Below are 25,357 nucleotides of genomic sequence, written 5' to 3' on the forward strand. Positions count from 1 at the left end.
GCTATGAGCATTGAAATCTGCACACCACACTAATTTATGTCTGTTTTGTCCTTGTATCTTTAATAGGCTGTCCAAATCCAACCTTTTACATGGATTGTAGTAGTTAATTATAACCACTCCCTCCCCTCTCTCCCACACTTCCACCACTATGTATTCCTGATCATCTCCTTTCTCCAGTACCCTATATGGTATACCTTGCTTGATTAACATAGCACAACCCCCTCCTCCCCCTAGATTTCTATCTTTCCTTATCATTGTATACCCATATACCACAAAGTCTAAAGTTGGTTTCAACCAAGTTTCCTGAATACACACTACATCCGGTTTTACAACCATTTCTTTAATAAAGTGCTTGAATTCCTGGCTATTGGCCAGTAAGCTCCTTGCATTCCATTGTAAAAGAATCACCATAATTAGTATTAACCAACACATGACACTTCCTGGCTTGACTGATTACTGAGGTTCTCCCTCACTTCCTCCCATGTCAGTCCTACTAACCCTAAATGGTTTACTGCTGCTTTTACCACCAGCTGAATTTTGTCACTTTTTGACTTTACCTCAGCAGTACTATTAATCACTCCTGCAATGAATGTTACTAGAGCCTTTTTGTCTACATAAATCCTGTCATTTGTTCTTTGTTGCATCTCTCGTATCCCTATTGCTCCCTGTTCATTAGGAGCATTATTCTGTTCTCTTGACATTCTTACAGCTTCTGCATAAGTGATCTTTCTTTTCACTCTTATTTCTTGAATTTTAGTCTCCCGTCTCACAACCTCACACCCACTATATGCAACATTATGAGCTCCTCCACAATTGCAGCATTTTGGTTGAACTCCTGTTCCGCACTTTCCATATTCATGATCACCCCCACATCTAGCACATCTCCTCTGTCTTTTACAGTTTTTAGCCATGTGTCCAAACCTTTGACAATTATAGCACCTCAATGGCTTTGGCACATACACCCTTACTGGGTAACTCATGAAACCCAGGAACACCTTCCTTGGCACTCTTTCTTCTTCAAATTCAATCAATACTGATTCACTTTCCTTTTTCACTCCCTCCTTTGTTGTTTTCAGTCTTTGAACATTCATTACTTTCCCTCCTTTGATATCCCTCTTTATCTCCTCCATATTTATACTCATTGGTATCCCCGTGATCACTCCTTTATAACCACCGTTTTGTGCTCCCACCCTCCCAGTGTATTCCACCTTGCATTTTCCTATCTCTTTTAGCTTGAGTGCTTTCTCAAGTTGTTCCTCATTCGCACATCTTACCAATAAGTTGCCATCATTAAGGACTTTTGCAAATACTATTTCCCCTATCTTATTTGTCAGATTTGTTGTTAGCACAAATGGGTTAATTTTCTTCATATGTCCCTGAGCCTTCTCATTAAACCTAATTATGACAACACCTCCTCTCTGAGCTTGTTCATCTTCCTCACTTTCAGAGCTTTCTCCACTACCATTTCTTATTCTTTTATTCCCTTTGTCTTGGTTTTTATTCATCCGACCCCTCACTACCTCCTCATTCCCTTTATTTCTCCCTTCACAATAATCCACCTCTCCCCAGCTGCCTACCTCTGGTCCCAAGTCTCTATCCCTCTCCTTCTCCACTTTCTTTCCCTCAACCCCACCTCTTATCTTGTCCACCATTACTGGACCCACACGACCCCCTCCCAGCAATTTCCGTTCCTTCCCCACTCTCTTTCCCTCAAAGGTTCCAAAACACACTCACACATCAAGCAAAACACAGCCAGCTTCCAGCAGCAGCCCACACTCCGTCAATCACCGCCGGCCCCGCCGGGCACAGCCGCTTTCACACATACGCTGTTGCGGGGGCGGGGAAGCCCGTTTCGATTCCCCATTGCCGAGCGTTACCCCGCGGCGCATGCGCGTAGTCGGTGGGCTATGGAGAGGGTGGGTTGAGTGGCGGGGAGGAGAGGAGGGCTGTTTGGTCAGTGTGAACGGAGCCGGTGTTATGGGAGGGCTGAAGGCGGCCCGGGTGGTGCGCAGGACAGTGCTGCTACCCACTATGTTGACGTTCGGTGTGATCGTGGCGTCGGGCGGGCTGTTGCTGATGATCCAGAAGGGCATGCTGGCTGAGGTGGACACCATGAGTAGCCATACATACGGAGCCAGGAGCCGGTCCCGCAGCAGCACCAACTCCAGGCCCAGCTCCGGTGGCGGACAGGATTGGAAGGGGGGACTGGACCCGGATTACCAGGTGGGAAGCTCATCAGAGGAGACCACCATTAGTTAATATAAGACGGTTCCGACTGCTGGTGGTCGCTGTTTGTCAGGCACAGGGCCATCTTGAAGTCGCTGTTCGGTTACTTTTCTCTTAAACCCACCCTCTGTGTGCGGCCTGAATCACAGCAACGCAACCCAGAATTTCTAAAAACAAATCATTAAAACAAAGCAAAAGCGCAAATCAGTAGATCCTGTACAAATAATAGATATATGAAATAGCTGAAAGAATCTTTAACTTTTAAAAGCGATTTGCTTTCTGGATGATTTTGCACAACTTTCCTGACAATCTTGGATTATTTTCCCCATGTGTATAGGGAGCAATCCTATCTGCACCTATCAGTAAGTTGACAAAGTCTACCTTTAACCTCACCTAGTACAGTTTGACTGTCAAGCTCCTCTGTGATTGTATGTTTTCCTCCAGTTTGGCTGCCGCAATACCATGAGTTATTTCAATTGTAGCAAGTAAGTGGTTAAAAAAATTCGAAGGCATGTCGGCATTCATATGGTGAATATATTGTGATCTTGGGATGTCTCCCAATAACCTTTGAAAATTGCAAGCAATGAACTTAGAGGAGATGACTTGTTAGTGATAATTTACTAAGAAAGTTGTTAACTTGTTAACTGTGGGTAAGCAGCAGTACAGAAATCCACAAGATTTCTTTTGTTTTTGAAAGAACTATTTTTCAGAAAAATTTCAACCTGTTTAGAAACAATCAGCATTGTGTTGCTTGGTCTCTTGCAAATAGAATTTGTGGTCAGTGCTTACATTGTGTGGTCTACCATGACTTTAGTGTTCTTGCTGAAGAATGACAGCAACTTTAACACTGAGTTCTACTTGCTATTATCAGTGGTGCCAGCTATTATTAGTAAATGACTTTTTACTTTTTACTAATAATTTATCTGATTATGTTAAGTGGGATGGAATGGTTGATTTAGAGAGATACGGACCAAATGTGGGCAAATGGCTTAGATGACAATCTTGGTCAGTGTGGACCAGTTGGTCCAAAGGGCCCATTTTTATGCTGTATGACTCCTCTGTGTGGGTGTAATTTTATATGCTTTTATGTATCAATGGTGTTTTGATTTCAGTAAATTGTGCTGAATATTATTTTGGTGAAGGCTTTGCAAGTAACTATAATGGTGACCGTGATATTTTGCATCAATTTGTGCCAGGTGGCAGCTGGAGATGGTCGCAAATCTTTGTGATTTTCCCGCTAATCTTTGTTATTTATCTGAAGAGTGGATTACATATCACATTTGTTAAGGGGGAAAATAATTAATGTTTTCAGGCTGATGACCTTTCATCAGAACTGGGAAAAGTGTGTAATAATTTGGTTTTTAAAAAATTGGCAAAGTTAATCCAAACAAGAATGAGGGAATGTACATCAGGAAGTCAAATTCTAGTGGGGCATATAGAATAAATGACAGCAACCACAGAAGAATTGATGTGCAGAGAGACCATAAGATATAGGAGCAGAATTAGGGCACTTGGCTCACTGGCTGTGCTCCACTGTTCCATCATGACTAACATATTATCCCTCTTAACTCCATTTTTCAGCCTTTAATCCCGTGGTCTTTGACATCCTTATTAATCAAAAATCTATCAACCTCCACTTTAAATATATCCAATGACTTGGTCTCCACAGTCCTCTGTGGCAATGAATTCCAAAGATTCACCATTTATAGAACTTCCTCCTCATCTCCTTAAGTTGCAAGTTCATAGCTCCTGAAAATGATGACATGGGTGGAGAGGTTAGTAAAAAGGGAGATTTGGAATGACCCAGTTGTTCAAAGCATTAGTTGGACTGTACTTGGAATATTGTGTACAATTCTGATTGTCAAACTGGAAAGAATGATGTGAAACCTATAGAGAGGGGGAGAATGTGCAGAAAAGATTTATTGGGAACCCTGATGACAGGTCTCTGCCTGAAATGTCGACTATTTACTCTTTTCCATTGATACTGCCTGACCTGCTGTGTTCCTCCAGCATTTTCTGTGTGTTACTTGGATTTCCAGCATGTGCAGATTTTCTCATGTTTGAGATTCATCGGTTTGTTGCCTTGAATGAAGAGCTAACATTTTGAGGAGAGATTAGATTTGCCTAGTTTATCCTCACTGGGACATAGGCTGAGGGATGACCTTTTCTCTTTTAAAGTGAGAGAGAACTTTAAAAGAGATCTGAGGAGTACCTTTTTCAGAGGGTGGTGGTTATCTTAAACTGTCAGAGAAGATGGTAAAAGCAAGTATAACTAAAAAGCATTAGGACAGGTATTTAGATAGGAAGGACACAGAAGGATACTGGCCTAAGGCTTTATGGAAGTCATTTACTAGGAAATTGCCATTTTAATTCCACTTCACATTCCCACACTTATATGACTGTCCATGACCACCTCCAATGCCAAATGAAAATGAGAGGAACGGCACCTGCTATTCTGCCTGGGTATTTTCCAAACTGGCAGTATGCATGACATCAAATTATCAAACTTCCAGTAACTGCTGCCTCTGACCCTTTCCTCTTTTTTTCCCTCTCCTGAGCCACTTCATCTATCTATTGCCACACACTCCTCCCACTGCCTTCCCTCCCCACCCCTCTCCCTAAATTCCATGCTCAACTCTCCTCTCCTATACCAGGACTGGTTTAGGGCATCATTAGTGTAGGTATGACAGATGGGTCAATTCCTGTGCTGCACTATTCTATCTTCTGTTAGAGCAGGTATTGTAAATGGAATTAGTGCAGTTGGGCATCATGAATGAGATGAGCTGAAAGGGCCTATTATTGCACTGAAAGGTTCTGTTCTCATTCATCTCTTCTATTACCCCTGAAGACAAATTGACTATTAGCAAGTCCTCACCCAAACCACACTACAATATCAAGCTCTTTCACTAGTAATCAGCATTTTTTTCAAATGTGTGAAATGTTGGAAATGATATTGCTTTATTGTCCTTCCCTGATGGCACATAAAGGATGGTATGGATATCCACTTCAGCCTGGCTAGTCATTCAACTAGCTGATCTATCTCAGTCCTACACACCTCTTCTCCATCAGATATTCTGCCAACAACATGGTTGTCATCAGTGAATTTCTAGATGGAGTTTGAGCTGTGCCTAGCCGCAGAGTGAGTGAAATGACAGCAATATAAAGTCATTATTCAGGTCATCCTAGTAAAGATCAAAATAAAGAGACGGAGGTACGTTGGAGGAGGAAATGTAAATAGTAAAAGAGGGATTAATTGATTAACTATTTTATCCTGATCTAGTTCATGTGGATGAATTGTCAATAGTTTAGAGAATATTGGAGATGGAGAAGGCACCAGAGGACCAAAGGCTAGTGCACCTCTAGGTATGCAAATTGCGAGACCGGAGTTTTGGGACATCATCCAGTGCCCTCATTTGTCGTCTTCGGTGATTTGTGGGGTCTAAAACTCAGAAGTCGTGGCCTGATAGCTTGAGCCCTGACTCTGCGAGTCAACTGGGCAAGTCAAAGACCCAATGTCTGTAAATCTGTAAGTCTACTGGAGGTCGGACGCAGGCTGTCCTGCAGTTGGAAGACTATGTGTGGGTGTTGATGGGATAGAGGGATGGGACTTGTTTTGCTGTTGTTGTTTTGTTGCTTTTTGTGTTCTATGTTCTGATGAGCATTGTGGGTGTTATGTTGGTGCTAGTGTGTCAAGCAGGCTTCCCTAGCATGTCCTTGGGTTGCGTTGGTTGTTAATACAAATTGCATATTTCACTGTATATTTTGATGTACATTTGATAAATGAATCTGAAGGACACATGTTCTATCAAACTTACTGAATTCCTTTTGAAGTAACAGAAAGGGCAGACATTTTGTACTCACTATGTTGTTACAGTAGATATTATTATGACTACAGTTCAATTTCTATGGATTCTATTACCTGTCCTGCATCTCCAAATCTTCTGAGTGCAAATGAGACAAAAATAAAACAAGACAATTTTGCACGTTCAGTAGGTTCGTAATTTCTATAGAAAGGATTTAGTAATGTCTTATAGCTAAAGTTTAGTGTTTGAGACCTTTTGTCAGAACTGTTAAAGAAATTGAGTTGCTTTTCAGTAGCAGAAGTAGGGAGAAAGAGTGAAACGAAGTCATTATCTCTGTGGTCATACCAAATGAATTGATTTGATATTTAGAATTCGATTTAGAACTGGTACATTGCTAATACCAGAACTTTGGATATGTTTAGCAGGGCAGACTATACTATGGAAAAAGGAAAACCGAGCCAATTTCAAAGATGTCTGGCTGAAATGGCCAGTTTTGATACTGACAGAAAGAAAGATTGTCACTTGAAATTGCAGAGTTCTTTTATTAATCTAGTTGGCTGCAATATGATCATATGGAAGATGAGATGTTCGGCAAGCTTGAGCTTGTTTCAACAGTGTAGGAGGCTCAGACAGGTCAGAGTGGGACGGAAAATTAATGTGGCAGGAAATTAGAAAGCTGTTTTACTCCTGTATAATCAATGCTAGTCCGTAAATAGAAATGTGCAATCTGCTTGGTTTTTTTTGTCTCCAATATAGAAGAAATCCTGTGAGCATCAATTCAATTTTGAGAAAGGGCAAGTGAATCGTGGATGGTGGAAAAGAAAAAGGTGAACAAATGACGACTGCAAATCCTGCAGTTGCATGGGAGAATGCTGTGAGGTGTGAAAATGTTGGTGGGACAGAAGAATGGAGTAATTTACCTTAAATGCAGGAAGAAATATGTCTGGTGGTAGTCTTGCTTGAGCTGGCAGAAATTGTAAAGGATAATTTGTTGAATGAGGAAGGGTGGACCAGGGGAACTTTTCTTGGTGTCCAGGAGGAAGATCTGGTGAGGGTTGCAGAAATAAGTGAGATACATTCAAGGGGTCAGTCAAGTATGGTGGAGGGATAGCAACAGTTCAAGGTGAAGGAAGGAATTTCATAGTGGAACATCAGAAACTGGCAGGTGGAGGAATTGGGCAGCTGAATCGGTAGGAGTTAAAGCTGACACTGAGATCATTTCGCTTGTATCCACTTCCACACACAATTTGAACAATGGAATTTTGAAATACTATTCAAATGTAACACCCTGATTAAGATTTTACTGCTAATGTTGTAGAGTATTTCATTTAATGGCTTTCCGTAGAAACAGTGTGTTCTGCTGGTAGTGTTTGGGTTACCATTAAAGATGAGGGGTTGTGATGTTCATGCTTAGGAATGTCACGTGATCCAATCAGGATGGTGGAATGGGAAAAAGGTTCTAGAGAACGCTGGGTGGAAAGGTTTTGTGACATTCTCTGAGGTGTTTCAAGATCTTTTTTTGGTGGGAGATGGAGAGAGAAGAAGCTCGAGGGAACTGGCCATAGGAATTGATCCAAAGGGAATGTGCAATTTGATGAAGTCTAAGAGAGGGAATCTTACTGGTGATCGGTGAATAGGAGTTGGCGCTATGAGTACATCGGACACTCCGGCTTTTGGAAGATTTGAGATCCAACCTGTGCACTTTTGACTTTTAATTACGATGGCTCTTTTGTTTTTTTTTCTTTAATAATGGTTTGGTTAAGTTAACATTGATAAATATGCTTTCTTTATAATTGTATGTGGTGTACAGTACGTTATTTCTTGCCGACGGGCAATTACAGGGGGGCAATAATTACACAGTATTCACACAAATGGGGGTTTCGGTGGGCAAGACATCCCAACCTTTCTAGTTTGGTGGGACCCAAGTCATATCAACCCTAGGCAGCATCTATAGGAAGAGGTACAGTCGACGTTTCGGGCCGAGACCCTTAGTCAGGACTAACTGAAAGAAGAGATAGTAAGAGATTCATCAACCGTCTTGACTTCACCGCACCTTGTTCCCATTCCAACCTCACTCCTTCCGAACGCTCTGCCCTCCACTCCCTCTGCACTAATCCTAACCTTACTGTAAAACCTGCCGATAAGGGGGGTGCTGTTGTAGTCTGGAGTACTGACCTCTACCTCCTTTTATTTACCCCTCGATCATGACCCCACTAAGGAGCATCATGCCATTGTCTCCCATACCATCACCAACTTTATCCACTCAGGGGATCTCCCATCCACTGCTACCAACCGTATAGTTCCCACACCCCGCACTTCCCGTTTTTACCTCCTACCCAAGATCCACAAACCTGCCTGTCCAGGTAGACCCATTGTCTCAGCTTGTTTCTGCCCCACCGAACTTATTTCTGCATAGCTTGACACTGTTTTATCCCCCCTTGTTCAATCCCTTCCGACCTATGTTTGTGACACTTCCCATGCCCTGAATTTTTTCGATGATTTAAGTTCCCTGGCCCCCATTGCTTTATTTTCACCGTGGATGTCCAGTCCCTATATACTTCCATCCCCCACCAGGAAGGTCTTAAAGCTCTCCGCTTCTTTTTGGATTCCAGACCTAACCAGTTCTCCTCTACCATCACTCTGCTCTGTCTAGCAGAATTAGTCCTTGCTCTTAATAATTTCTCCTTTGGCTCCTCCCACTTGCTCCAAACCAAAGGTGTAGCCATGGGCACCTGTATGGGTCCCAGCTATGCCTGCCTTTTTGTTGGCTTTGTGGAACAATCCATGTTCCAAGCCTATACTGGTATATGTCCCCCCACTTTTCCCTCGCTACATCGACGACTGCGTTGGCGCTGCTTCCTGCACACATGCTGAGCTCGTTGACTTCATTAACTTTGCCTCCAACTTTCACCCTGCCCTCAAGTTTACCTGGTCCATTTCCAACACCTCCCTCCCCTTTCTTGATCTTTCTGTCTCTATCTCTGGAGACAGCTTATCTACTGATGTCTCCTATAAGCCTACGGACTCCCACAGCTAACTGGACTATTCCTCTCCTCACCCTGTCTCTTGCAAAAATGCCATCCCCTTCTCGCAATTCCTCTGTCTCCGCCGCATCTGCTCTCAGGGTGAGGCTTTTCATTCTAGAACGAAGGAGATGTCCTCCTTTTTTAAAGAAAGGGGCTTCCCTTCCTCCACCATCAACTCTGCTCTCAAACGCATCTCTGCCATTTCACGCTCATCTGCTCCCTCCCCATCCTCCTGTCACCCCACTAGGAATAGGGTTCCCCTTGTCCTCACCTATCACCCCACCAGCCTCCGGGTCCAACATATAATTCTCCATAACTTCCAAGGGGATCCCACCACTAAGCACATCTTTCCCTCCCCCCCCCCCCACTTTCCGCAGGGATCGCTCCCTCCGGGTCCAACATATAATTCTCCGTAACTTCTGCCACCTCCAATGAGATGCCACCACTAAGCACATCTTTCCCTTATCCCCTCGCTCTGCTTTCCACAGGGATCACTCCCTACGCGACTTCTTGTCCATTTGTTCCACCCATCCCTTCCCACCGATCTCCCTCCCGGCACTTATCTTGTAAGCGGAACAAGTGCTACACATGCCCTTACAGTTCCTCCCTCACCACCATTCAGGGCCCCAGACAGTCCTTCCAGGTGAGGCGACACTTCACCTGTGAGTCGGCTGGGGTGATATACTGTGGCCGGTGCTCCCGATGCAGCCTTCTATATATTGGCGAGACCCAACGCAGACTGGGAGATCGTTTTGCTGAACACCTACGCTCTGTCCGCCAGAGAAAGTAGGATCTCCCAGTGGCCACACATTTTAATTCCACATCCCATTCCCATTCTGATATGTCTATCCACGGCCTCCTCTACTGTCAAGATGAAGCCACACTCAGGTTGTAGGAACAACACCTTATATTCCGTCTAGGTAGCCTCCAACCTGATGGCATGAACATTGACTTCTCTAACTTCAGTTAATGCCCCACCTCCCCTTCATACCCCATCTGTTATTTATTTATTATTATTATTAGTTTTATTTTTTCTCTCTCTCCTTTTTCTCCCTCTGTCCCTCTGACTATACACCTTGCCCATCCTCTGGGTCCCCCCCCCGCTTTTCTTTCTCCCTGGACCTCCTGTCCCATGATCCTCTCATATCCCTTTTGCCTATCACCTGTCCAGCTGTTGGCTCCATCCCTCCCCCTCCTGTCTTCTCCTATCATTTTGGATCTCCCCCTCCTCCTCCCACTTTCAAATCTCTTACTATCTCTTCTTTCAGTTAGTCCTGACAAAGGGTCTCGGCTCGAAACGTGCTGCCTGGCCTGCTGCGTTCACCAGCAATTTTTATGTGTTGCTTGAAATTCCAGCATCTGCAGATTTCCTTGTGTGTGGACCATAAAAGTCAGCATAGATCAATGGAGCTGAATCACATGTATTGGTGGGGAAATTGCATCGCATTGGAAAATGAATTCTGGGAATTCAGGGAAATTAAAACACTTTATTTCCAAATTGCCATATTGTAAAAACATTAGAATTCAAGGGTGCTCTTCTGAAGTTTTTAAACCAAATTTATAATGCAGTTTTAAAATGAACCCTCCTTTCAATTCTCCTTTCAGCCTACAATCTAGATACTGTATCCAAAGAGGATCCCATGGTCTCTACAAAATAACTAGATTTCAGTTCAAGTGAAACGTTAGTAACTTACAAATTCTTTAGATCTGTCAAATGCACAAACAAAAGTTGAAAGGTCTGAAATTGTAGTACAATTTTCCTTTGAAAGTTATCTTGTATTTTATGAAGTTTAAGAGTGGGAGTTAATCTCTGGTGCAGATTTTTGGAATCATTGTATTTTACTGCCAACAACAGCTACTTTTTCAGGCGTTTTTTCTTCTTTCAGTTCGGACAAAGAATCAAAATGAAATTTCCGCAAATGACGCCTGACTGAGTGTTTATTGCATCTATGTTAAATTTGTTCATTGCTGAAACTAAATGTAGTTTCTCAATTTGTGCTGGCTAAATTCAACTAACTCGCGTGAAACAGAAATTGAAGATGTGATATTTGAATTATTCGGTAATCCACTGAAGAAATTTTATTTTTTTTGTTTGAGTTGCACTGTCACTTCAGTTGGTGCTGTACAAAAACAATCAAGAGGAGTATGACAACATGTGCAATACTGAACAAATATGTTGTGCAATTAATATGAATAACTGATACTATCTCACATTGGGATAACATTAAATTCTGTTTCACAATGTGTAAATCAAATACTTTAATGTTGTTACTGCTATCTTGTTCTAAAATAAGACCGTTGTAGCCACAGGTCAAGATAGTACAATGAGTCAGTTAATATGGTTTTAGTCATGTTAGTTGAAGGATTTAATGTTGGCCATTATTCTGAAAGCACTATTAGGCTCTTTTGAATAATATGGATTATTTTAAGTCCTCCTGAGGCAGCTGATGTGGCCTCTATTTAATGTCGAAGATGGAACCTACAGCTGCAGTCTGCAGTTATTCCTTGATTTCTGAAATTTAATTTACAAACTTTTTCTATCATTCTATTGACTCGAGCATATATGCCCTCAGTTTACAAACTTTGTAACAAAATGCATGCAGTCTTGCAACATAATGCATTTTGTACTTAGAGCCACATAATTTTATCACTTTCAGTATTATGAAAGGTCATGGAGCTTTGCAAGTATTATTAGGATCTATCAGTTTATTCTTTGCATCTATCAACGTGGCTTCAGAAGGACCTGGCAGTTCTGAGGATTACAACTCTTCTAAGAAGTCAGTGCAAGCTATAATTAACAGAATTAAAAAAAAAGATGGGTATTGTAAATTTTTGCAGTACCCACTGTGCAAGTAATGCTTAGAAACATGAGGAAAAAATAAAATAGTGTTATCAGTGATGCTCCGGGAAGGGCATTGTTTTATGGAGAAGTGGGAAAAGTATGGTTAAAAGATCATAATCAAATGTGTACCTGAATTGATGATTCAGAGGAAGAGCAATCGGAGGAAAAAAATTGAGATGGACAGTTGGTCTTCTGATTGCATTGAATGGAATCGATTTTGGTTTTGAATAACATGCAAGCTTGTCTAATAGTTACTCTGTACGGAAGACAGTAAGTGCAGTTACCATGGTGGTGTAAAATTTTCTGAATGACATTAGGTGACTCCTCAAGAAAGATGACTTTTCTATTCATGTTTTTGATATGGATAGGACTGGGTTTTTTTTGGAAGGGAATACCCATGTACATGTGCATGTATATGTTGGGGAATGAGAAAACTGCTGACCTCAGGGCAGCTAAAGGTTGTATTGCTCTTTTCCTTGAGTGACTATAAGCTTAAGCTTTTTAAGTAGTCAAAGGGGCACTATAAGTTAGACATTTTAAAAAAACGGATGTTTAGCATTGACATTAAGTAAGGTAACAAAACATTGCTTGGCGTCATTGCCCCAAAACACTTAAGAGGAGTTCATGAATGTGACTTGCAGGTAGTTTTTGATTCTTGCATTACTTCATTGTTGCAAACTGTGGTCCGGGGTACCTCCCTACATTTAAGGCTAATTATCTGCAGCAAATAACATGGCATGTAATCATTAGAAGCAGACAGCAACGACAAACCAACCTTTTGAGAAATATAGAAAAGGAATAATGTTTAGACATACATTGGGTACTTTGTGCTCTGTGGGATGACATAACTCCTGCAACAATGAATAGTGCATGGAGGAGATTTATGGTCTCTGTGAATGCACATCTCCTGCATATTGACAAGTCTAAAAATCTCCCAGACAATATAGTCAATTTTTTAAATCCAGCCCTAGATGTCATGAGGAAGAATTCAGAGTAAGAGCCGGAAGAATATCTGTTTGAACTTTGAGCAACAGAGGTCACTAAGAGCATAAGGGCATTGATCTAACACCATAGCTCCAAATTTTAAAAATAAGCTTAACGATGTTCTACTTCAGAAAGTATTGTCTTTGAAGAGCCACTATATGGTGCGCAGCATTAGATTGTTGCTGTACTTTGCTCAAAGGATCGCATGAAAAAGGGGAGTTTTCCAAATTTTCAATGACACTCTATCCTCTTCAGTAGCCACCCAGGAATTATTGCAGGATCAAGTTGGAGAAATCTCACTTGCAAATTCAAATAAAAGATTCATTTCCCCTTCCTCTGCCTCTTTCCGTCGCATCCCATCCCACCTCTACCATTCCACTGCCAGGCAAAACTAGCAGATACAACAGTTCTGTTTAAAACAACACACATCAAAATTGCTGGTGAACGCAGCAGGCCAGGCAGCATCTCTAGGAAGAGGTACAGTCGACGTTTCAGGCCGAGACCCTGAAACGTCGACTGTACCTCTTCCTAGAGATGCTGCCTGGCCTGCTACGTTCACCAGCAACTTTGATGTGTGTTGCTTGAATTTCCAGCATCTGCAGAATTCCTCGTGTTTCAGTTCTGTTTAAAAGTCTGGTAGAATATGGAGGGATAGGGAACATGTGCAGACAAAAGCAAATTAGTTTAATTTGGTATTGTTTGGTACAGATGTTGTAACCGAAGGGCGTGTTTCATATTCTGTGTTTTACTACCAGGTGTACTTTTAATATGAAGGTGCAAGAAATGAGATGGCACTTCTCAGTACACTTATGGTAATGTTAATCTCCAATTGCTTATCAAGAATCTGCCTCAGATTATGCTTTTCTGCCCTTTGAGGAAGAGTCCCAAAGACTTACAGGCCTCAACTCTTTTTTTAGATTTTTTTTTGCCTCATCTTTGCCTTAAGTAGGCAAGCCCATATTCTGAGACAGTGGCTTTTCAGATTCTTCTACAAGAATTTCTCTACATCCAGTTCTTGAGGACCTTCAGGATCTTCAATGTTCCACTTGGTAAATACCTGAAAGGATGTGTTTTATTATTTTGAACTTTACAATATCACCGTAAGAATTATTATTTTGGACACTTGTGAATTGCCTTTTTTTTAAAAAGACTAATACATAGGAGCAGAATTAGGCAATTTGGTCCATCGTTTGGTCTGCCATTCAATCATGTCTGATTTATTTACCCTTCTCAACCCTTTTCTCCTGTCTTTTCCCTGTAACCTTTGACACCATACTAATTAAGAACCTATCAGCTTCTGTTTTAAATATACCCAATGACTTCGCTTCCATTGTTGTTTGTGCCATAGAATTCCACAGATTCACCATCCTCTGGCTAAAGAAATTCCTCCTTGTCTTTGTTCTAAAGGGGTGTTCTTGTATTCTGAACCTGTGCCCCCTGGTCATAGACTACCCCACTATTGGAATCTTCCTCTGTATATCCACTCTATGTAGTCTTTCATTAGTCTAGCAAGTACAAGCCCAGAGCCACCAAATGCTTCTCGTTTGTTAAACCTTTCATTGCCAGGATCATTATTGTAAACCTCATCTGGAGCCTCTCCAATGCCAGTACATCTTTTTGGATATGTGGCCCAAAACTGTCACATTACTTGAAATGTGATCTGACAATGCCTTGTAAATCCTCATTTCATTCTTGCTTTTATATTTTAATCCTCTTGAAATTAATGTTAACATTGCATTTCACTTCCTTACTACCAACTCAACCTACAAGGATTCCCAAGTCCTTTTGCACCTCCAATTATGAATTAGACTACTCATTTAGAAAATAAGTCTATGCCTTTATTTCTTGAGCCAATTTGCGTGACCGTGCACTTTGCTACACTGTATTTTATCTGCTATTTATTTGCTCATTTACCTAATATCTTCAAGTCTTGCTTCCTCAACACTGCCTGCCTCTCCACCTATTTGTGTATCATCTGCAAACTTGGCCAGAAAGCCATCAAGGTCATATAACGTGAAAAGTAGTGGACCCAACACTGACCTCCTCTGGAACACTATCAGCCAAGCAGAAAAGGCCCCCTTTAATCCCACTTCTTTGTCTTCTGCCAGTCAGCCAATCTTCTATCCATGCTATTATCTTTCCTATAATACCATGGGCTCTTGTTTACAGCAGCATCATGTGAGGCACCTTGTCAAAGGGCTTCTGAAAATCCAAATAAACTACGTCCGTTGACTCTTTTGTTTACCGTCTGTTATTTTCTCAAAGCATTCCAGCAGATTTGTCAGACAAGATTTCCCTTGGAAGAAATTGTACTGATTTCAGCCTGTTCCGTTGTGTGCCTCCAAGTATCCTAAAACTTCATTCTTAATTATGGAATCTAACATCTTGCCAAACACTGAAGATGGCTAACTGGCCTATAATTTGTCTTTTTCCTCCCTCCCTCCTTAAGGAGTGGAGTAACATTTGCAATTTAACAGTACTCCAAAAACACTCCAAAATCTAGTAATTCTTTAAAGATCACTAGTAATGCCTCTACGATCTCTTCATCTATCTCTTTCAGATCGCTGGGTGTGGTTCACTTGGTTCATGTGACGTATTTACCCTCAGATCCTTCAGCTTCCCAAGCACTTCTTGGTAATAGCAGCTACACTCACTTCTGCCCCTTGACACTCGAATTTCTGGCATACGGCTGGTATCATCTGCAGTGAAGAATTGTGTAAAATACTTATTCAATTTGTCTGCCATTTCTTTGTCCCCCATTTCTACCTCTCTGGCATAATTTGCCAGGGTATCATATTACAGTGGAGTAAAGGGAATTAGAGGGACACGAGACAGGAGTTAGCCAGAATGGATTGGAAAAGAACACTGGGAGAGGTAATGGCAGAGCAGCAGTGGCAGAATTTCTGGAAGCAATTTGGAAGGCAGAGAATATATACATCCCAAAGAGGAAGAATTATTCTAAAGGCAAGATCACAGAAAACCGTCGCTGACGAGGGAAGTCAAAGGCAACATAAAAGCCAAAGAGAGGGTATATAATAGAGCAAATATTAGTGGGAAGTTAGAGGATTGGGAAGCTTTTAAAAACCAACAGAAGGCAACTAAAGAGTCATTAAGATAAACATAGAATATGAAAGAAAGCTAGCCAGTAATATTAAAAAGGCTACCAAAAGTTTCTTCAGATAAATGAAGTGTAAAAGAGAGGCAAGAGTGGATATCAGACCACTGTAATGATGCTGCAGAGGTAATGTGGGACATGGAAATGGCAGATGAACTGAATAAGGATTTTTCATCAGTGTACAATGCCCTTTCTCAACCTTTTTGCCCTTGAGGAACCCTTGAAATAATTTTCTTTTTTTTATTTTTTATTTTTATTTGGATAAGGAGTTCACAAGTATCATGAACTTTTTTTTACATGTATAACCTTTTCTTTTTTTATATATGTATAAAACTATAGTTATTTGTGCATTTCTAAGTACACAATAAGATGATATAAAAAGAAATTAGACACTTAAATAGATAATTATGTGCTGTTGAAATTCTACTCTATTAGGCTAAGTAATGATATTAGTTGTTAAGAAAAATAGTAATAATAGTGGATTAATAATAATTTCCATATATCTCTTCTGGACCGTTTCTTTCTGGTCCAAAATGTTGTATGTAAGCCTATGTAACTACCATTGTAGGTGTTTATATCCTAACTTGTTCATGTTTGCTCCTACCCCCAAACATAATTATCCAATCCCTATGTACTTATTTACTTAATTTTATCATTTTTTATCCCTTTCCCAAATCTATTCCTTTACTTGTGTTAATTCTCCATTTTCTAAAAAAAACAAAAACAGTAAACATTTAGACCAGGGGTGCTTACGTTAGCAATATTACTGTGTTGATGAGAAGAGCAGTATAAATCATTAGGAGGGTCATCTAAAGTCTGCTCGCTTTGGGGTTATATATTCAATCCATTTATTCCAAATTTGATAAAATTTTTCTTTTTGAATTCTCAGGGAGTAAGTCATCTTTTCCATTTTAAATATTTCCAAGATAATTCCGTGCCAATCTTCTAATGTAGGTGGTGTTAGATTTAGCCACTTTCTAGTGATTGATTTCTTCGCTTGCCACTAAAAGGGCCTGCAGCAACTTTATATCTTTCTTCTGTTCAAGAAACAATACATGCCCCAAATAGAGCATCTCAAAGTTCAGAGGTATCTGGGTCTTAAGTACCTTAACTAATGTTCTATGAATACCATTCCAATATAAACTTAATTTAGGACAATCCCAGAAAATATGGAAATGATTTCCCTCCTTGGAGCCGCACCTTCTCCAACACGTCACATTTGTGTCTTTATATTTTTCCTGATATGGGGTCTTGAAGTATCTTATAATATTTTTCCAACAATGTTCTCTCCAAGTCAAAGAGTTAGTCGAAGACCACTGAAAGCTGCATATTTTCCCCCAAGCCTCCACTGAAAGTACCAACCCCGCTTCTTTTTCCCTCTTCTCTTTAATATACGATGTGTTTACATTTTTAGCATGGGAGAGTGCATTATATAATCGAGAAACTGATTTACTTGGTATTGAACTGTAAGCCGAATTCAGAATCTTGAAAAATTCTAATTCTCCTGTTGATAAGTCTGTATATCTACAAACTCTGGTTAACATAGTGTCGTACTTGAAGGTACCTAAAAAAGTCATTGTGTTCTAGGCCATGTTTGTCCTGCAGGAATTGGAAACTTTGTAATACTCTTTTATCTATAAATGAGAGGTAGGTTGTAAGACCTTTCTTTATCCATAGTTCAAATCTTTTATCTCCTCTGTTGGGAAGGAATTCGTTATCATATGCACACCATCTGAAAAGTTTTAACATGTTATTGATTCCACATGAATTAACCACCTTTTGCCATACTTTTAATGTAAGATTTATCCAGCTGTTTTTAAACTTTTCCAATTGGGCCATCAATCCTTTGTCAGCTGTCAGAGGAAAACTGTCAACCAATCCAAATTCTATTTCCTTCCATCTAGCCTTATATTCCCTATTACACCAATATAACAGGGGGGTTATCTGTGAAGTATAAAAATAATTTCTCAAGCAAGGAAGTACCATACTTCCTCCTTCCTTCCCTAACTGTAAGGTGTTATATCAAATTCTAGGTTTCTTTCCTTGCCAGATAAAGCGAGAAATCCATTTGTCCCATTCCCTGAATTGATTATCATCCACCTCCGCAGGTAAAGTCCAGAAAAGATAGAGTAACCGAGGGAGAATATTCATTTTCATGGTATTTATCCTTGAATTTAAACTTAAAAAGGGGATAAGATTCCATCTATGTATATCTGCTTTTATCTCTGAAATTAATGGCCCATAATTTACCTGTGACAGTGTTAAAAGATCCTTCGGCAGGGTTATTCCTAAATATTTTAATGATTTAGCTTCCCACTTAAAATCATATGTATCCTGCAGTTTTTTGGATGGTGTATAATTTAGGGACATAACCTGCATTTTCTTTACATTTATTTTATAACCTGATATTTTCCCAAAGTCATCCAACAGTGTAAACAATCCTGTAAATGATTTTTCTGGTTCACTCAGATAGACTAAAACATAATCTGCGAATAACGCCACCTTCTGTTCAATCCCTGCCACCTTGATACCTTTTACAATTTCGCTCTGTCTTATTAGTTGGGTAAGCGGTTCAATGTATAGTGCAAAAAGGAGAGGAGAAATTGGGCATCCCTGTCTAGTGCCTCTCTCTAAAATAATGGAGTCAGAGAGGTCCCCATTTATCTTAATTCGAGCCGTAGGGCTGTCATATAAAGTCTGGATTACTTTAATAAACTTTTCTTGAAAGCCGAATGTCTTGAAATAATTTTCAGGTCTCAGGGAACCCCTGCGTAAAAATGATTATATCTACAGCTCACGGTACATTAGTGTGATCAGTAAGTTTTAGATGTAATAATCCAAAAATAATCGTCAATGCTCTTTTGAGTAGAGAATGAATTTTCAGTCAACCTTTCTTGGAAAAAATAACAGGTAGATAAGCTTAGCTTACCTTTCTTGAAATTAGTCTTTCTTTCCCTTCCATAAATTTTTAAAACCCATAAGACAAACATAATAAATTTCTGTTACTTAACTGGCTTAAGCCAAAATGGGATTTAATTTTTCTATAGGTAGGCTAGGTAGATTTAATTCAAATAAAGGTTGTAAATTTATTTTAATTAGTGCTATTTACAACATGAAAATTCATTGACAATGTTGAATAGTAAAGTTACTAAAAACCATAAGCCAAAGCAATTTCAATTAAAATATAGTCTAAGAAACCAATTTTATATAAAACTTGGAAAAAGCATTTTCTTACTCAAATATAGGCTAGCATGTGAAACCTGTGTTTGCCTTTTACTGCACAAATACTCAATTCTGGGTTGAACTAGTGATAAGCGCACACTGATTTCACCTTCAACTGAAATGAGACTATTTCTATTCTTGTTCTTGATGCTGTTAAACAAGAAAAAGCTTACTCACATATGTAAGAAGTTGAAAACTGCAGCAAAATGTTCATTGCTTTCCTTTGAATGGCAGAATATTCTTCTTTTACAGATATCCAGAACTTGTCAGTAAATCTCACCTTGAGTGCATGATCAGACTGCAGCTCACAAAGTTCTTCCTCCTGTTAAAGTCAAGTTCTCCGGCTGAGAATAGCCTACCATCCTCCTCTCTGTGCAATACAGTGCTCACCAATTATCAATAGCCTCCCCCTATCTCATGTCAAATTCTGAGAATGGACTCAACCAAATAGACATGGTCCTACCTCTAACGAGATTGCTAACGGGGCTGCTTGGTCGCTGCCCACCACTGTGAGTACTAGCATCGTACCAAGTTCCAAAAACTGCTTATTATTTTAAAATCACAATCTCATGGAACTCTGACTGAGAAACTCTGGTCTACACTGTGGAAGAGACTAGCAGTATGGTGGAAGTTCCAGGTATTGGGAGTCATTAAGTTACCATAACTAGAGAGAAGGTTCTTGAAACTGAAAGGTCTGAATATAGATAAGTCACCTGGACCAGATGGTGTACACCTCAGAGTTCTGAAAGGTGTAGCTGAAAAGATCATGGAGGCATTAGTAATGATCTTTCAAGAATCACTAGATTCTGGAATGGTTCTGGAAGACAGGGAAATTGCAAATGTCACACATGAAGTTGCTTAACAAGCTACGAGTCCATGGTATTACAGGAAAGATTTTAGCATGGATAAAGCAGTGGCTGACTGGCCGGAGGCGAAGACTGGGAATAAAGGGAACCTTTTCTGGTTGGCTGCCAGTTGCTAGTGGTGTTTCACAAGAGTCTGTGTTGGGACCAATTTGTTTTACGTTATATGTCAATGATTTGGGTAATGGAATTCAACAGTTCATTATACTGTCAAAATATGCATGTATCATACAACTTTGATATTCTACTCCAGATAGTCATTAGATACAGAAAGACCATGGACATTGATCAAAGAAAAGACATTAACTCCTGCCCCCCCCCAAAACCGGCATGAAAAAGAAAAGAAACAGAACTTGCAGACCCCAAAGATCCCCCCTCGCCCACAGTAAAAAAATCAGCCACACAAACAATTAACGACCCTCTGCACATAACAATCCCCAACTCCCTCACACACAGAACAGAACAGCGACAGTGGCACCAAATGCTCTATCCCCCCACCACCCTTCACAGAAAAAATTAACATCACCCACCCACCAATTGTCCACAAGAAAACACCAAAAACTTGAAGGAAACCAATATAAAGTACAGTCCAATAATCACATAAATTTTAGGATATGGGAAACACGTTTTCGCTGCATATGCAGAAAGCAGCTGCATAAATGCAGTCCTTTCCATAGAGAGTGACCACCAACCCAGCTTTCTTACAAAGATTGCAGACTATATGAAGATAGGTGGAGGGGCAGGTAGTGTCGAAGAAGCAGAAAGGGCTACAGAAGGACTTGGGGAAAATTAGGAGAATGGGCAATGAAATGGCGGATGGATACAGTTCGGAAAGTGTATTGTCATGCACTTTGGTAGAAGAAATGGAAGGGCTAACTATTTTCTAAATGAAGAGAAAATACAAAAAACTGAAGGGCAAAGGGACTTGGGAGTCCTTGTGCAGGATTCCCTAAAGGTTCATTTGCAGGTTGAGTCTATGGTGAGGAAGGTAAATGTGATGTGAGTGTTAATTTCAAGAGGACTAGAATGTAAAAGCAAGGATGTAATGTTGAGAGTTTATGAAGCACCGCTGAGACCTCACTTGGAATATTATGAGTAGTTTTGTGCTGCTAATCATGGAAAGGAGAGGGCTCAAAGGAGGATTACAAAAATGATTCCAGGATTGAATGGCTTGTCATATGAAGAGTGTTTGATGGCTCTAGACCTGTATTTTAGAATTCAGAAGAATGTGGGGTATCCTCATTGAAAGCTATTGATTGGTGAAAGGCCTTGATTGAGTGGATGTGGAGAGGATGTTTCCTATGATGGGAGTATCTAAGACCAGAAGACACAGCCTCAGAATAGAGGGGCATCGTTTTAGACTGGAGATGAGGAATTAATTTAGCCAGAGAGTAGTGAATCTGGAATTCTTTGCCAAAGGCAGCTGTGGAGGCCAAGTCTTTATATATATTTAAGGCAGAAGTTGATAGGTTCTTGATTGGTCAGGGCATGAAGGGATACAAGGCGTGAGGTGGGAAGGTGGGAAAAGCAGATTTTAAGGCTGAGAGGAAAACGGGATCATCCATGATGAAATGGTGGAGCAGACTTGATGGGCCAAATGGCCTAATTCTGCTTCTATAATCTTATGGTCTTTTACTCCTTATATACTCGGTGTCCACTTTATTAGGTACACCTGTAACCTTGTTAATGCAAATATTTAATCAGCCAATCATACATGGTCAAGAGATTCAGTTGTTGTACATACCAAACATCAGAATGGGGAAGTGACTTTGACTAATACTAACAATCATTCCACACTCAATGTTTTAAGAACAGTTTCTTCCTCTCAGTCATCAGATTTCTGAATGGACAATGAATACTACCTCAGTATTTCTTTTTCCTCTCTTGCATTACTTATTTAATTTAATTTAATATACTTATTTATTGTAATTTATAGTTTTTGTTATGTATTGCAATGTACTGCTGCCACAAAACAACACATTTCACGATATATGCCAGTGATGTTAAACCTGATTTTTGATAGTACCAGGCAGAGTGGTTTGAGTGTCTTGGAACCTGCTGATGTCCTGGGATTTTCACGCACAACAGTTTCACAAGTCTACTGAGAATGGTACCAATCTATGCAGTGAGCAGCATTTCTGTGGGCGAGAATGCTTTGTTAATGACAGAAAACAGCCAGACTGGTTCAAGTGGACAGGAAGGTGACTAACTCAAACACCACACCTTACAACAGTGGTGTGCAGAAGACCACAAATAGGAGATACCCAGGAAAGTGGCCACCAAGTGTATATCTGAAGGGTCTTTTTACTTTTGCAGTTCCTTAACTCTACCCACAAAGATTCTACTTCTCCTGATTCCATGTCACTTCTTTCTAAGGATTTGATTTCTTTTTTTTTAAACCAACAAATGTACCCCACCGTCTCTGCCAACCTGTCTGTGTATCTTTGGATGTTAAGCTCTCGGTGACTTCAACCATGGCTCTGTGATACCTGCAAAGTCAACTCTGCCAGTTTCTAGCTGTGTTACAAGATCATCCACCTTACTTCATATACTGAGTTTTTGTTTGAACTGTGGAGGTGTTGCTTTAACTGAATCTTGAGCACTGGATGCAATGTTTTCATTTTGATATTTAAGGAAAATTTGTGAGTTTTTGCTAAATGTTTTCCAAGGAACAAGCTACTTTTACAAACTGAGGATTATTCACGAGGTAGTGAAGTGTCAGCATAGCTTAACTACTCTATTTTGTATATGGTTGGGTGGAGGGAGAGGGAAAATATTCTATTCTTGTATCACCCCAATTTCATTTATTTTTCAACTCTTAGATTATTCAAGAGATTCGGAACAGGACTATACAGAGTGTTTGTAAACAGAAGACAATGCCACATGGTATTTTGGATTTGACCTCATCCCAACGACGGACTTTGCTGAAACACATTCTAGTTAATGATGAATACAAGTTCTTGTACTGTTATGTGCCCAAAGTTGCATGCTCTAACTGGAAACGTGTTATTAAAGTTCTGAGTGGTGTGTTGGATAATGTACACGTGCAGATCAAAATGGACCACAAAAATGACTTGGTCTTCCTTGGAGATTTAAAGAACAATGAGATCAAATACAGGCTGAAACATTACTACAAGTTTATGTTTGTTCGAGACCCAATGGAACGATTGTTGTCAGCTTACAGAAATAAGTTTGGAGAAGTGGTGGAATACCAAAGGAGGTACGGAATGGAGATAGTGAGAAGATATAGGAAAAGCATTGGACAGTCGAAGGGGGATGATGTTACATTTTCAGAATTTCTTCAGTATTTGGTGGATGAAGATGTAGAGACAATGAATGAACATTGGATGCCAGTTTACAATCTCTGTCAACCATGTGCTGTGACGTATGACTACATTGGTTCTTATGAACGATTGCATAGTGATGCACACCATGTACTTCAAAATATTGGGGCCACAGACAGTGTTGAGTTTCCTGAAAGACAAGCATGGTATAAACCTGTCACAAAGGAGATCTTGCATTACTATCTATGCAAAGTACCTCAGGAACTTCTGCATGAACTTCTACCAAAGTATATTCTGGATTTTTCATTGTATGCATATCCTCTCCCAAATGTTACACGTGAATATTGCAGGCATTAAGAGCAATGTCTCTCTTGATGGCTAAGAATGCTTGGCCATTATTTTCTAAATGATACTGGTTGTATTATTGATATTCTTTGTGGCATTCTATTGTTGCTTTTGTTTGTTTATGTATGCATATAACATCGGCGTGATGGACTTCCCCAAAACCTCTTTTTTGCTTTTCAGCTCCCCCCGCCAAAAAAGTGTATGACTTGAATATTTTCTGTGTTAAATTTTTAATTCAAATTAACTTGTGTAATTTCTCCAGAATCAGTATTTCAGTAACTGTTTTTGTTTTGCATGACAATTTGAGACACTTTAAAAGATGTTTTTCAAGCTATTTTCATAACTTCTGTTTTTACTGAGCTGTGTTCCTTTTTCTCTTCAGCTATGTTCCTTTTTCTCCTAACTTGTTTAGTTTCTTTACTCTTAAAAGATTCTTCTATTCTGCTTTTCAGAAACTGCATAATGTTTTTCCCAGCGTGTGGATGTAATTCCACTATCAGGGGAGCCCACTGATCACATAGGTATAGACTGCTCTAGTTTATTTTTTAAAAACTCTATAACTTGAGTAAATTTGCTTTGCAGTTGCTTGTTGTGAGGCCAGACTGGAACCTCACACCACCTCTTGCTGATTAGTTGACAGAATGTTACTTCAGCAGTGGGAAATTCTCAACTGTAACAATGGCAGTACCATAAAATCTTAGAGAACAAGCAGTTTCCCCCAGCACCTGACTGCTGTCTTTGAGCTGCTTGTTTTTATTTTAAAGGAGCAGGGCTCAATTTTTGAATAAATGGAATTTCTTACACTTGATAACTTTGTATTAGTAGAATGACAGAAGCTCGAATGTTGCATTAGAAATTGTTCTTGATCACCTTGTAAATATATGGATTTTATGCATATTTTAAAAACTGTACATAGATTGCACCAGGCTTATGATGTTATTTTGTTAATTGTATGGAACACATTTTACTTTGCCTTCCACAGAAGTGGCAGATCTATTGTATGTATTGTATAAATTCTAAAGGCATAAGTAGCTTGGAAATGAATGAGTCCATTAGGAACTGGTACAATTGATAGAACATTTTTTTAAAAAGGTATATTTCATTTAAGTCAAATAAAATATTTCCACCTTGACTGCTATTTTTTTTCCTTGTGTTATATTAAAAACCCAAATATTTAATTAAAAGTCAGTATTATGACAGGATTTGTTGCTACAACTTATGGCTGTACCTTATCACCATCTCATAAAGCAATCAATGTACTTTGCTTGGGTATTGGCTGAATCCAGTGACAATCGTTATATTTGCCAAGCACCCAATTTATATCTATAGGAAGAGAATTAAAAAAACAGAGGGATTGGTTGAATCTGCAAGTGGCCAAGCCAAGGATACAAGAATACAATGCACAGTTTGGTTTCCATTTCATAAGGGTACTGGTGAGAATGCAGTTCTAGCATTCTTCTACGAAAGGTTAATAGAGGGACGGTGTAGAAAGCTGACAACTTGATAGTACAACGTTAATTTGTTAATGCTTGCAAAGAAGAGTTTATTTCTCAACTTTAATCAACTCCCAAATGGTATAAGTTCAATTCAGTAAGTGATTCCGGTTAGTAATATAGTGAAAATGGATGAATTGTTTTATAGATACTG

General features: G+C 39.8%; 1 protein-coding gene across 1 annotated transcript; it reads left to right on the top strand.

Annotated features, from left to right (window-relative positions):
- Nucleotides 1–1,922: 1,922 nt before the first annotated feature.
- Nucleotides 1,923–24,842, top strand: chst14 (carbohydrate (N-acetylgalactosamine 4-0) sulfotransferase 14). Its single transcript, XM_063042121.1, has 2 exons — nucleotides 1,923–2,223; nucleotides 22,904–24,842. The coding sequence occupies exons 1-2, from the start codon at nucleotides 1,978–1,980 to the stop codon at nucleotides 23,720–23,722; spliced, it is 1,065 nt and encodes a 354-aa protein (XP_062898191.1). The 5' UTR covers nucleotides 1,923–1,977; the 3' UTR covers nucleotides 23,723–24,842.
- The last annotated feature ends 515 nt before the right edge of the window (nucleotides 24,843–25,357 follow it).

The sequence above is a fragment of the Mobula hypostoma genome, chromosome 3, assembly GCF_963921235.1.
Source record: "Mobula hypostoma chromosome 3, sMobHyp1.1, whole genome shotgun sequence".
NCBI classification, from domain to species: Eukaryota; Metazoa; Chordata; class Chondrichthyes; order Myliobatiformes; family Myliobatidae; genus Mobula; species Mobula hypostoma.

Excerpts from the sequence above, each read along its gene's own strand:
- chst14 (XM_063042121.1), top strand. The coding sequence starts at position 1,978 with ATGGGAGGGCTGAAGGCGGCCCGGGTGGTGCGCAGGACAGTGCTGCTA. Across the intron at positions 2,224-22,903 it reads GACTGGACCCGGATTACCAG|ATTATTCAAGAGATTCGGAA; the intron begins GTGGGAAGCTCA and ends TTCAACTCTTAG.